Source organism: Paralichthys olivaceus, chromosome 11 (genome assembly GCF_024713975.1).
Source record: "Paralichthys olivaceus isolate ysfri-2021 chromosome 11, ASM2471397v2, whole genome shotgun sequence".
In the NCBI taxonomy this organism is placed as follows: domain Eukaryota; kingdom Metazoa; phylum Chordata; class Actinopteri; order Pleuronectiformes; family Paralichthyidae; genus Paralichthys; species Paralichthys olivaceus.
The window spans coordinates 20,968,350-20,981,128 of NC_091103.1; the positions used below are offsets into that span (position 1 = coordinate 20,968,350).

Genomic DNA, 12,779 nt, shown 5'->3' on the forward strand with positions numbered 1-12,779 from the left:
ATAACACATCTCCTGGATGATAGCGGCGCTGGTTGCACTGAGGGGAATTTTCAGATGCACATTCTGACTAAATGGTGAATTACTTGTTCTCGCTGAGCCATAAACAGCTCACATATATATACATCCTGGGATGTGGAGATGGAGAAAAAAATCCCCTCCACGGGTGAGGCTGTTGTAAAGGTCATCCCTGCATCCCGTTTAATTTTTGCTCTTCCTCAAGAGTTAAGATCTATAAAGTGATCAATAAATCTCTCTAAATGTCTGAGCATCTAGGCTGCATGTGATTTAACACCTGCCTTATCTGTTTTTTTTTTTTTTTCTTTCCGTTTGCCACACTGACACACCTCAACCTTCCTCTGCTCACAAATCTAACTGTATCACCCCCTGCCTGAGCCATCCACATAGAAAATGGCCCGACCTTAACATTTGATGGATGTCAGAACTGGTTCAAAGTCCTTTACAAGGTTCTGATCCAGAGCCACCGGTATGGAAAATGTGTCACCTGTGATGTACTGTGGGGAACAAAGTGTCCTTAGGTGTGGGGTTGTTCCTTTCAGGCAGTATTGATTGAAGGAAAGATGATCTGAGGAGGCCATTAGGAGGATTGAGGAGTGGGGGGGTGCAGGCAAGGACAGACAGTGATGAACACCTCTCTAATCATTACGCCATGTACAACATTGCAGAAATCATCAGTCTCACATGCAGATACACACGCACTCACACAGCAGCCAGACATTTAAGCAGGATTAGTTCTGAATTTACAGTCTGTGAGATTACTACGCTCTCGCATTTGTTTATTTTTCTGTTTGCTCCCATTTGCTACCGCCATGTTGTCGGTCTGCCTCCGCATCTGCACCAATACTCACATGACTGCACACCACTGATGGGTGGGGCACTGTCACAATGAGCACAAGGAGACACGGCTATGGCACATACACAAACACATTGCATTTTTATGATGTCTCCTAGTATCTTTGTGGTCCAGGCATGCAAGATTGGTGTCTGGGGAGGGGGGTAGCTGAATACAGTAAACTGGAGCTATCTACAGCTGTTGTGAACACCTCCTCTCCTCCTCCCGCTTGTCCTGCAGTATGGTGCGGAGCACACTTGCACTCGGGGCTCATCAGACCAAGCTAGATAAAAGCTGCTCAACTCCAGCCGAGAGCTTAATTAAACCGGGCTGCCATCGCAGAGTGACACCTTTTACAAGCTCCTAACGGCTCTCTGCCCGCCGTTACTGCCAATCCAATTATAGACCAAAACAATAAAACAGACACGGAAGGAGCTGCGGCAAATAGGCTGGCTTAAAGAAAAAGTGGGGGGAAGCTATTAAAGATTATATGAAGATTCGCACAGTGGACCACAGAGCCAGGCTGCATGGGTTTCATTTTCACCAGAGATGCCTGTGTAAGTGTGCCACACCGGATAAACTGTGTGTGTGTGTGTGTGTGTGTGTGTGTGTGTGTGTCTGTGTGTGTGTGTGTGTGTGTGTGTGTGTGTGTGTGTGTGTGTGTGTGTGTGTGTGCGCGTGCGCGTGCGAGAATCCAGCCCAGTTCTCTCAGCCTGGACACAGTTCAGCAGCATCCAGGGGATTATATTTCCCTGTGGAAGGACACGGCCTCAATGTCATTAGGCCAGGGCCCGCACACACACACAATGGTTCAAAGCGCATTTCAGACTTTTTTCAGATCCAGACAAATTTCTGTCCCAGTGGCTTCTAACACTGTTCCCATTTTTAACGTAGTAACTCCTCTGGTTCCACTCTGTCGCAGCTGGACTTGTGACGTCTGTTACACTCAAACTGTCCAACAACTAAAAGCTGTATGTGCTTAAACTAATTAACTATAACAGAGGATGAAAAATTCTGAGATATTATGTTGTAGGTATTGTATTATGTTGCAGTTTGGTATTTTGTTCTGTATCATAGTACATGACGTTTTTACTCATGAGGGAAAAGTTCAGTGAGTATGTTTTAAGTTTTCCATTCTAAGACCTGTGGGTTCTCCCAGACATAATAAATGTGAGGCTGAAGGCTCCATTAGAGTCCAGTCATTTGGTAACTCATAACCAAAGAGTCTGACTTAATGAGAGACCCATGCTCCTAACGTGTTACACAGTGCTAATTCAAAGTGACGTGTCTCTGCCCCAGTCTCCCCAGACGTTTGGGGCCCAGAGACCACTAGAGTTAAATTTACCTTGTGGGCAAGAAAGGAAACCATGTCCCACTTGTTTTACAGACTTTTATTCTTGATAAGAAACAATGCATCCAGTCATAACAAGATGTGGAGAGAGTTTTTCTTTGTAAATGTTCCAGAATACGTCATCCGATTCAACTCCCAACATGCCTATACTCAGACTTTCTCAGGCGTAGTTTTATTGCACTAATTAATCATAAAGCTGCATAGTTTTCAATACTCCGTTATCATGTCCAGATATCACTGATGCGATAGGAGACACATTTTTTAGAGGGAAAACATTAACAAGAGACATTTCCCTGTCTGCCTGGGTGCACCAGCTCCTCTCCTTCCTCTCACTTTCCTTCCTCTACCCTTTCCTTTACCCGACGCAGGAAGCAGAACCACCCGCTCTATCATGATGCCTCGCTACCTCTGTCAGTGCTGTCTCTGTGCTGGAATTGGCAGGAAATCAATCCCACTCTCATCTGCCCCTCCACCCCCCTGCATTCTTCTCCTCCCTTCACGTCTTACTCCCCCTTCCGGCTGTAAAGTGTCCGTTCTGGACGGAGCACAAGCATCAGCACAACATCACGCCTTATCTGAGCAGGCACAAAGACCCATGGGCACATTGTTTGTCAGTATCAGCCAGCTCCAGTTTCAGGGCACTGTATGCATCTGCCAAGCCCCTGCAACACATTCACGGCCATAAACAAGACAACAGAATGGAAGCTGGAGTGGCCACCAAAATCATTTTTGGGGGCAGAATGCATCTTTAATTGTAGCGCCTGTTAATTACTGAGTGCCACGCGAACGGGGGAAAGATAGAAGCAGGATACTGCACATTGCTATTTATTATGTAAATGTATTCCATTTTAGAAACAATTAAGTGATTAGAAAGCTGTCGCTCTCTGCCGTCTCTCTTCTCCTTGTCCTTACTTGTCTTTTTCTTTGCGTTTGAGAATATTGCTGTAATGAAGCCATTACTTCTTCAAGTGAATTTTAATGAGTTTTTAACTAACATTTTAATGAGCTATACATTACCATAAAGCATGGATTAGGCTAAATTGAATTGTGTGTCTGTGTGTGAATGTTAATGTATGTGTGTTGGTGCTGTTAGAGGGTGTAAAGGAAAGAGGTTCATTAAGAGTTAATTATATTGTTTCTCAGGAGCAGCGGCGGCATACATTTTTCCTGGATCGGGCAGCAGACTCGCCCACTGAGGTCCTGCTGTCATTACTGTGCTGCCCAGGGGCTTGTTAGGCCAAATTAGGGGTTCTGTTTGAAAAATGAGCTTTGAACAGGGCTGCTGTTTAAATAAAGATGTTTGTTTAGGCTCATCAGCTGAATTGGAGGTAGAGGCACAGTATGTGGCAGAGAGTTTGATGGAATTCACTCCATTCATGTACAGTTGGCCCCATCGATTCAGCACCTTTGTACTTCTCACCACCTCCTCAGTTTGACCTTGATCAGGCATCCTCTCCTCATCCCCTGTTGTGTGGTGTTGTGTCTTGCCTCTTTCTGAATTCTCACAAGAGCCCACATGCTCTGGCTCTTTTATTCCCTCTCAGGCTCTATTAAAGATGCACATTTCATATGATATCACCACCTGTGATTTCTCTCCACTGTGGTATCACTGCCAGCCATATGATTCCCTTTACCAACGCTCTTTACCATATTTCCTGCATCTTATCTGGGAAAGTGACAGTGTTATTTACAATCCCTTAGCTCAGGATTTGCAGATAGGGAGAATGGCGGTGGAGATCATATCGGGCTCGGCCATGGTCTATGGAGAATGATCTGTGTGCATGCATACGGCTTCATCTGCAGAACCTAATCTGCAGTCAGTGCAGTGAGAGCGCTGACAAGCCAGTGGAGGAAACGCATGGGACAACGCTACGGGGGTTGGAAAAAAGGATGAACCGAGAAGATGGAAAGAGAGAAAAGACAGAAAATAGCCCCCTGATGGTGGTAGGAGGGAATAAGACAGACATAGAGAGATAGTGATGAGTTGTGTTAATGATGAGAGTCTCTGCTCAGTTCTCGGAGGAGGCACAGCCATAGGCACTGCCAGACGGCCATATTGTTGCAGCTGTTTCCCTAGTCTGACCTGCAACCCCTCAGTGGAGGAATATGGGGGATATGTGTGAACCTGCTGCTTGCCTGCCTGCTGAGGGGGTAATTTCTGCATCTGGATGGGGGGGCAAAGGTGAGCTCTGGCCGGTGGGAGGGCAAATGAGCGAGTCAGAGCTGGGGAAGAGTCTTGCATCCAGACAAATGGAGCACATCTCCTTCCACAGCGTAGTATTACATAGTGTGGCATTATCCTTCTCCTGCCCTCAGCGTCAACAGTAATACAAAGCACCAATGACAGCACATAGAGTAGGTTTGGTATGTTTTGTCAAGTGACATATATATTGTCTCTCTTCTCTCAGGGTGGAATTGAAAATGGCGTTATTGTAATAGCACTCTGCCGGATGAAGCGCAAAAAGCACTCGAAAGAAATGATATTATAGCTCGGAGCTACCACTCCACAGCTCTCCCTGTTTATGTGTGTGTGTGTGCATGGTTTATTTTCTAATCAGAGTGTGGGTAGAAGGTGGTGGGTCTGCCTGCTGGGTTATGGCCATGGGCTTGTAGCTGTTGTAATCTCTCGTAGTGTTTCTTAGCCCTTGACCCTGGAGAATATCTATGAAAGCACAGAGGGTCTTTTTCTGCAGTCAATAGGAAGGGAAATATAATAACAACTGCAAACATACACCAATATCCACATTTGCCACATTACAAAAAGATACCAAAGCCCTGCAGCTTTTAAAAATCGCTCTCAGTTTGTCAGGGCTGTGTGTTTTTTTTATGTGTGTGTGTCGAATGTCTATCAAAGTGATGTGAATGTCAAACCAGAGAGAAAAGAAAAAAAAAAAAAGATTTTAGACATCAGTCTGTGGTGATGTGGCAGCGAGCGCAACCTTTGTGAACCAAAGCTCGGCTCGCTCCTGTAGGTGAATGTGTTTGTCAGCACTTATCTCAGTATGCTGGCTGGAAGCTTCAGTCAAGGCTCCCCACTAATCTTACAGACAAGCGGTGTCACCCTCCAGTGAATAATATCTTGGGTGGGAGAAGAGGCCGCACTGTACAAAATATCTCCTCTCTTACCGCCCTTGCCCTGCCACCCCCGCGCTATATGTCGGGTGCTTGTGCTGTCATGTATCTGCACCCGGCTGATTTTTTTTTTTGTGTGCTGAGTCTATCTTAGGATAGAACACACACACACACACACACACACACAGACACACAGACACACACACACATAGAGACCTCCCTAATCGTTGCCCCCACCCTGCCAATCTGTTTTACAAAGTTACTGTGTGGGTGTCTCCTTTGTGTTTTTATTTTGGCAAAGACCTCCACTCTCAACCCCTTGGCTATTTCACACGGTGCAAGTTGCAACCCGTATCCTTCTTCTATAAGTTCAGAGAGTTGAAAAAGTGCCAGCTGACGGAACAGCAAATGTGCCATGCTTTGCCCCCTGCCTGCTGCTCCTTCATTCAAATCAGCCCACTCCTCTGATACTTGGGGAAATAAATAAATAAATGGAATACAAGGCAGATTAATACTTTTTTTTCAGATATGAGCTCTTTTTTAGCCTGCAGCCGGATTGGCAGATGTAGCACTTGCCAAGAGAGAGGTGTAAATGTAAAAAAATATTAATATTAATAAGCGAGTAAGCAAGGCGGCAGAGTTTGAGGCCTGCTGGAACTCTGCGGGAGGTGGGATGTTTTCAGTGGAAGAAGAGTTGAGTGTTTCATGGGGATAGAAAGGCAATTACCTTACGTCTGTCGGCTGATTCGGGCTTGAACGCCTACAGGGCCTCAGCGTTGGAGCCAGAGTTCATTCTCACACAGCACATGCACAGACCCACTTAATGAGTCGCTCATATCAAATGTGCTTCACATGGACTAACAGAGAAGACAGGCATGTTGTAATTCTGATATTAAAGCATTCTCTTGCCTTATGATTGCCCGTGACATGGTGCAGTTGAGCCTGTGGAGGAGCCTGTGGGCAGCCGTGGAGGAGACGCATGCTTATACTATTATAGAGAAAGGCAGACCTTTACTGAGGGGATAAATATTTGAGTTGAGTGTGTTTTAACTGTCGGATGTGACCTTGGTGCCTGTGGCCTTGCAGTTAGGATTAGATAGTGGACTAAAGTGTATTTGGATTTAGCCCTCCCCTCATTTACTTAGTGAATGTATCTATTCAGAGTCTGTGTATCAGCGAGCCTTAAACCAACACACAGGGCATAATCCTGACCAGTGTTGTGTCATCTGTTTGTTTGCTTATAGCTGTTTGTAACCCACTGTTTATCCTGCCCTCAACAAGTGTGCTGTGTTTTATCTGCCACAGTGTGTGTCTCCTCTGTTTTTATCTGTATTTATTTAGATTCCAGAGTAGGGATGCATTTACTGCAACACACTGTGTAGTATTAGATTAGATTAGACAGCGCGGCACAGGCACCGTAATGATGCACCTAACCAGTGTTTCTTTTGTCACTGTTCTGTTTCAAAGGAAATTGATTCTGACAGAAATCCCACGGGTGCTATCAGCAATGAATGGAAAGAGCAATTAAATCCAATGTGATCTTGAAAACAACAGGCAGTGTATGGTCCAAACCAGGCTATGATTTTAAACAGCAGGACTTTTGTTTGTAATGCAAATACGGGGAGCCCAGTGGTGGTGGCTATGATGCCCATCCTGGCCTGGGGGGGGGGCTGCCTCACTAATTACCTTAGCTCTTTAGATTAGAGGGCAGCCCTGCATGAGAGAGAGAAAACCTCTACCTCCTTGTTTTATTCCCTCCTATCACCCCTGTGTAAAGATTCCATTTGAATTCATGTCACACAGAAGTCCCTCTCTGTACCCCTGTGCATCCCCAGGATAATTGGGTTGAAAGCTTCATCTATTCCTCGTCACTGCTTCCTTTCGTCTAAATAAATAAATAAATAAGAAGACAATGCTCGGCTTGCTGTAGAGCGGGTAAGAAGACAAGTGAATGAAGAGATGAGAGGAGCCTGGACCATGGGGACCCGTTATCCCTCTAATAATCCTAGCCCTCCCTGTCATTGTCCCCTTTGCCACGTGGAATTTACATAAGAACCTGTGGTGGTGCCCTTAATTTAGCCCTCCTCAAGCATCTTCAAACATCCTCCAACAAGCTCACTCCTTTCATCCATTAGAGGCACCACGTGCCCCTCACTGCCGCAGAGACGGACACACAGCTGCAGCCGAAGTTCCTAAAGTGCTACACCACGGATAAGATTTATTCTAGATCAAATGGATAAAACTCAGTATGAGTTAACACAGCAGGTGAGCCAGTGCCACCCCCTGTTTGTACCTTCTAAAACTTTTCTTTTCATTCGATAAGCTATTTTGTATTTCGCTCAATTTCTGAGTACACCATTAATTTAGGATTAGATGTAGTATTTTCTCGTACATATTTATGCTTTCACATTTACATCTGTGTGCTCATGCGTGTGCTTGTGTGTGATATCAGCTTTTCTGATTGGATAATGAGCTGGTTTTGTGTGTTTCACTGAACACTATGCAGGGTGAGAGGCTATCTCCATGACGCAGGGCCTACCTGAGGGTGATTACATGCAGGGCCACAGTTGTTCATCAGACCACCCACTGTTTTTGTGTGTGTGTGTGTGTAAGTGTGAGAGCACATATCTGGTTGTGCATAAGTGAGAGCATGTGTACATGCTAGTGCGGCACCCTGTGGGCTCTCACATGTGAATGACACCAGGCTTCAGGGCATTCTGTCTCTGTTTGTTCTTCTACCTCCACAGGGACTTCCATTAGCTCCAATTAGTTTCTGTTTGTGCTTGCCTAGTCAGATGAAGCTGCACATCCCATTTGAAGAGACACAATGAATTCATCCACGCTGCATTTTGCACACAATTTAAGACATATGAAAAATTTGAAATATAGTGAATATTTCGACAAAAACAACACAGTTGCACTCTTGCTGAACTGTTTCCTCCTTCTTTCCCCTCAGTGCTACGAGATGACTTCAGACAAAACCCTACAGATGTGGTGGTGGCAGCAGGAGAGCCAGCGATCCTCGAGTGTGTTCCTCCCAGAGGCCATCCGGAGCCCACCATCTACTGGAAGAAGGACAAAGTGCGAATTGATGACAAGGATGACAGGATCACAGTGAGTGTCCACTGAATAGGAATAACTTTTTTTGCCAAAGTCTACTGTTAACTTTTTTGTGTGTGTCTGGGCATGTATAAAAAAGCCCTTGCTGCTGGAATTTGACAGTGTTTCCATGTGTTGGAAGCATGGGAGGGATCCTTCGTTTGTTGCTGCCCAGCTAATGGTCTGACAGGGAAGAAATTCTGCACGTGGAAGGGAATAAATCAAAATGATCTGTGTATTTAAGTGATTTTTCTTTGTGTCTTTAGATCCGGGGAGGGAAACTAATGATCTCCAACACAAGAAAGAGTGACGCCGGCATGTACATCTGTGTGGGCACCAACATGGTCGGAGAAAGGGACAGCGAGACTGCACAAGTCACAGTGTTTGGTGAGCTTCACTTTGTTTCTCCTCAGTGATGTTGATGAGCCACATCCATGCATGCATGTATACTACATTTTCCCAGTTACGGTATAATTCTCCATGTCAAGTGGAAATACTTTCAAGGCATGTGTTTTTACAGTTGAATTTTAAACCCTGACGAATGTTCTTTTCTGAAACCCATGTGCTGTACATCATATTTAATGTTTAGCCGTTAAGATGTCAAGAAGTTGAATGAAATTTACGATTAGTTAAAATATCGACTGTTCCTGTATTGTGAAAGGAGCCAGTTATGGGTGTCGTAGTGCCGTTGCTATATTTCTTTTACCACATAATGACCACGGGGTAACAAAAATTACAAATGATCGCAGAATTTTACTCAACAGCATACCACTCATTAGAAATTTATTATTAGAGATTTATGAAAGATTCTGTTGGAAGAGAGTGCTGTGCAGAATAATACGCCTACTGTATAGTCACTGGAAATGAAATGATCTCTTTTTTTTCTCTCTGCCCTTCCTGCAGAGCGACCAACCTTCATCCGGAGGCCCATCAACCAGGTGGTCCTGGAGGAGGAGACAGTGGAGTTTCGCTGCCAGGTACAAGGAGATCCCCAACCCAATGTACGCTGGAGGAAAGATGATGTTGATGTTCCTCGTGGGAGGTAAGCATTAAAATAGGCTCGATTTCAGGAGAACATTTCTTAAGACAGTGATACAATTATTTCCCTTCTTGAGCAGCCACTTCTGAGTGTGTGCCTTCATCTGTGCATGCCAATCTGTGTGTATGTGTGTGTGTGTAGTGATGTGACAGGCTGCACTTAATGCAAAGGAGCTGTGGAGGCATTGATGTCAGTCTGAGTGACTGTTTCACACTAATGACAACTCTCACTGCCAGCTCTCACCTGGCTTGGCTGCCAGAGGGCAATAAATAGCCACATTAGGCTGTACTACGCACATTACACATTCTGGATAAAATGACTCCACACGTGGGTGCTCCAGAACCTGGCTTGCACAGTCACAGGAGGGATAGACGGTGTCTTATGTCAAGGAAGGGCCCTACAAGAAGACAAACAGAATTTGAGCTAGACAATTAAAACTGAGTGACAGGTTAGGTGGGAGGGAGGTTACAAGAAGTGTTAAGAAAAGAGACAGATAGAATGACAGGAGATACGAAGAGTGGGAGCATAGATGCTGACATGAGCTTTAAGTGTCTGCGTACAGGTGCAGCTACTCGGGTGAAATCTTGGCACAGGCACCTCGGAAAGCAAGGGAGATAATCACTCCCCAACTTATGCATTTAAACCTTTGTCAGTGTATTTGCTCATATTAGAGACGAATGTAAGAAAAAACTGTAAAAGTCTCTAATTTACAGAAGCATGCCTCCACTATTGCCAGCTGCAGACTGTCTGACTTCCAGTAAACAGCCCCTGATGATATGGTGATACTGTTGGGTCCTGTGCGTCAGCCTGTTGCTCCACTGTGAGTCACTGGACTCACAGTCAACAGCAGTGTCATTTTCCGGAGTGGACCTCAAAGAGACCAGCGTTCTTTCCCCGGCCAGCAGGCCAGTCACACGCTGCTTGGATCACCTCATAAAGCATACACTCAGCGGACCTGACATCTCTCAAGGCAATAGCTGCAGAGCTGAGCGTGGGCAGGTTGTTTGTGCCTGATAAGGATTTGGTTCGCTGGGCAGTGGGACGTGAGCACTGTGCCAAAACACATAAAAGTATTTCACTCGTGTCTTTGATAGGGAGTTGGCTCTGGAAGTGTTTTCATTTTGTACACTAATTAACAGACTTATGTAGGATGAGTGTCATGTGTCTGTGTACTTGCTAACTGTATCACCCCCTTTGAAGTTTGGCCTTATTTGGAAATGGAAAATAACTGAATACCTGAAAGAAATTATACTGCTGGAATAAATAAACAATTAATATTGCAGTGTTTGTAATTACATTGGAAGAACTTTTGTTTTCCTTCCCAATATTTAATTCTCCAGTTTCGCTTTGATGCACAAAAGCAAGCAGAAAGACTGTGATATTCTAATTTTGACATTTTCTGCCGCCTTTTCGTTGCGTGCCAAAATGAAGACTCTTCATATTGTTAAGTGACGATCTGTTCCCACTTCCTCTGCTTCTGATACTCTCTTAGCAAACATCAAACATGGATTCGGTCTGACTGACAGAGAAGCTGTTTAAAAATCCACGCAAGAATAGTTTCCACGATAACTGGTGCTCTGGAGAGGAAGAATAAAAACAGCTACTGTAGCACAGCCGTTGTGTCATTTACACTGTGGGCTTCTGTTGCTGTATCTGTCTCGGTCAGCTCTGTGGGCGCTAGAGGCAACTAAAGATCAAGCACTCCCATATGCAGTGGGGGGGTGGTCTTTGTTTGTTCTTAAACCGAAAAGGTTACACTGTCCTTATTATTATGATAAGCTATAGAAAGAGAGATACTTACTGAGGCCATTCCTTCTCTAACATCAAACTTGTCTTTGCTGGTCCCTTTACATGCATTGTGTGTATGTGTGTGTGTGTGTATGTGTGTGTGTGTGTGTGTGTGTGAGAGAGTGACACTTTTATACTAGGATGAAGGCAAATGGAGCCTCAGCTGAGTAAACAGGTCTTTAATATGCTCAGTGGCTCCAGTAGCCTCCCAGGCAAACACACACACACTGGCACACAGATAAAATGACACAGGATGGCACTGGCCTCGGTCTCTGTGGGATAGAACAGGAGATAGAGACAACACAAGACTGGTTTCAATTAGGGGACAAAGACAACAGTGCTGCTCTTTTTACCTCACTCTCAGTGTTCCACCATGTTTGTTAAAATCTAATCACCAAACAACCTTATCTGTTCTAAGACGCTCATCAACAGGCTTTGATATGGCAGCATGATAAAATAGGTTAATTCCATATCCAAATCCCTATAGATATCACAGTGAGACCAATAGAACCTCCGTACAAGTATCTGCATTGAAACCATAAATTAAAATGCAGTTGTATTATTTATGATTGGGAATTTATATATTAGGAATTTTTGACACTGACTCTAGATATAAATTTAGCTAAAGTTGTTTACATGAGTTTTTAACCACGGTCATTTCTCTTTTTCCACGCAATGGAGCACATTCAAATTAAGGACTTAACCTTTAAACTTATTTGTGGTCTATAAATTTGTCGCCAAATTAACAGAAAAATTCATATAAACTCTGTTCGGACAGGATTAGTATAAAACTCATTCCATCCAAAGCCAAAATGCAGGACCTGATGTTTTTAAGGGACAGAGATGTTTCTTTTTGCCTATTATGTGTAAGGAGAGGGCTCAAGTCTTGGAGGCAGTAGTGTTAAATACATGTAGCCCACTACACCTGAAATTAGTTATAGGAAGGCAGAATAGCTGAGACAGAATAATTACCTAAAGCTGAAATTAGATCAGCCCATTTTATGAGCTTGTAGCTTCTTGTTCTTTTTAATGGCTTTTCTTTTTTCTTTTTAAATATTCATCATGTGGGCTCCAAAATGGGACTGCATGTTGCCAACAGGTCACAAAAACCTTTTCAATGTCCTCCATTGTGATGCACGACTCTTGAGTTCTGTGTGACAATGTGCTGAAAGAAACAAAATACTAGAAAGGACCTAAATAACAAGAGGACCAATAAGTGTGCTGAACAATGGATAGAAATTGGGGCTTTCATTATCACCAGTGTAAGAGGAGGAAAATCAAATATATCCTGCTCTGGGCAGGATTAAAATCACTGACCAGCACATGTAAAATTAAAATCAACCAACCTCCCCAAGAGAAATAAGTCCAGCACAAAAGGGATTCACTCTTTTTACTAATATACGATTAGATTCACAGGGTGGAGTTGTGTGTCATCCCTGGGGAAAATCTTTGGTGTGTGTCTGCACATCCACACATATAAAAAATACTGATAGACAGTACGTACTGACTCTATGATGCTCTCCCATAATGCTGCAAAAATTGATAACCTCCATATTTTGCAGTGCTTACTCAATTCTTAC

At 44.1% G+C, this 12,779-nt stretch overlaps 1 protein-coding gene across 11 annotated transcripts in view; it reads left to right on the forward strand.

Moving 5' to 3' along the window:
- robo2 (roundabout, axon guidance receptor, homolog 2 (Drosophila)) overlaps positions 1–12,779 on the forward strand; it is a 289,705-nt gene that overhangs the window by 224,330 nt on the left and 52,596 nt on the right. For all 11 annotated transcript variants that reach the window (XM_020088438.2, XM_069534223.1, XM_069534219.1 and 8 more), the window contains 3 exons: positions 8,230–8,387; positions 8,639–8,759; positions 9,276–9,414. In XM_020088438.2, coding sequence (XP_019943997.2) covers positions 8,230–8,387; positions 8,639–8,759; positions 9,276–9,414 — 418 coding nt within the window. The remainder of the gene's footprint in view (positions 1–8,229; positions 8,388–8,638; positions 8,760–9,275; positions 9,415–12,779) is intronic.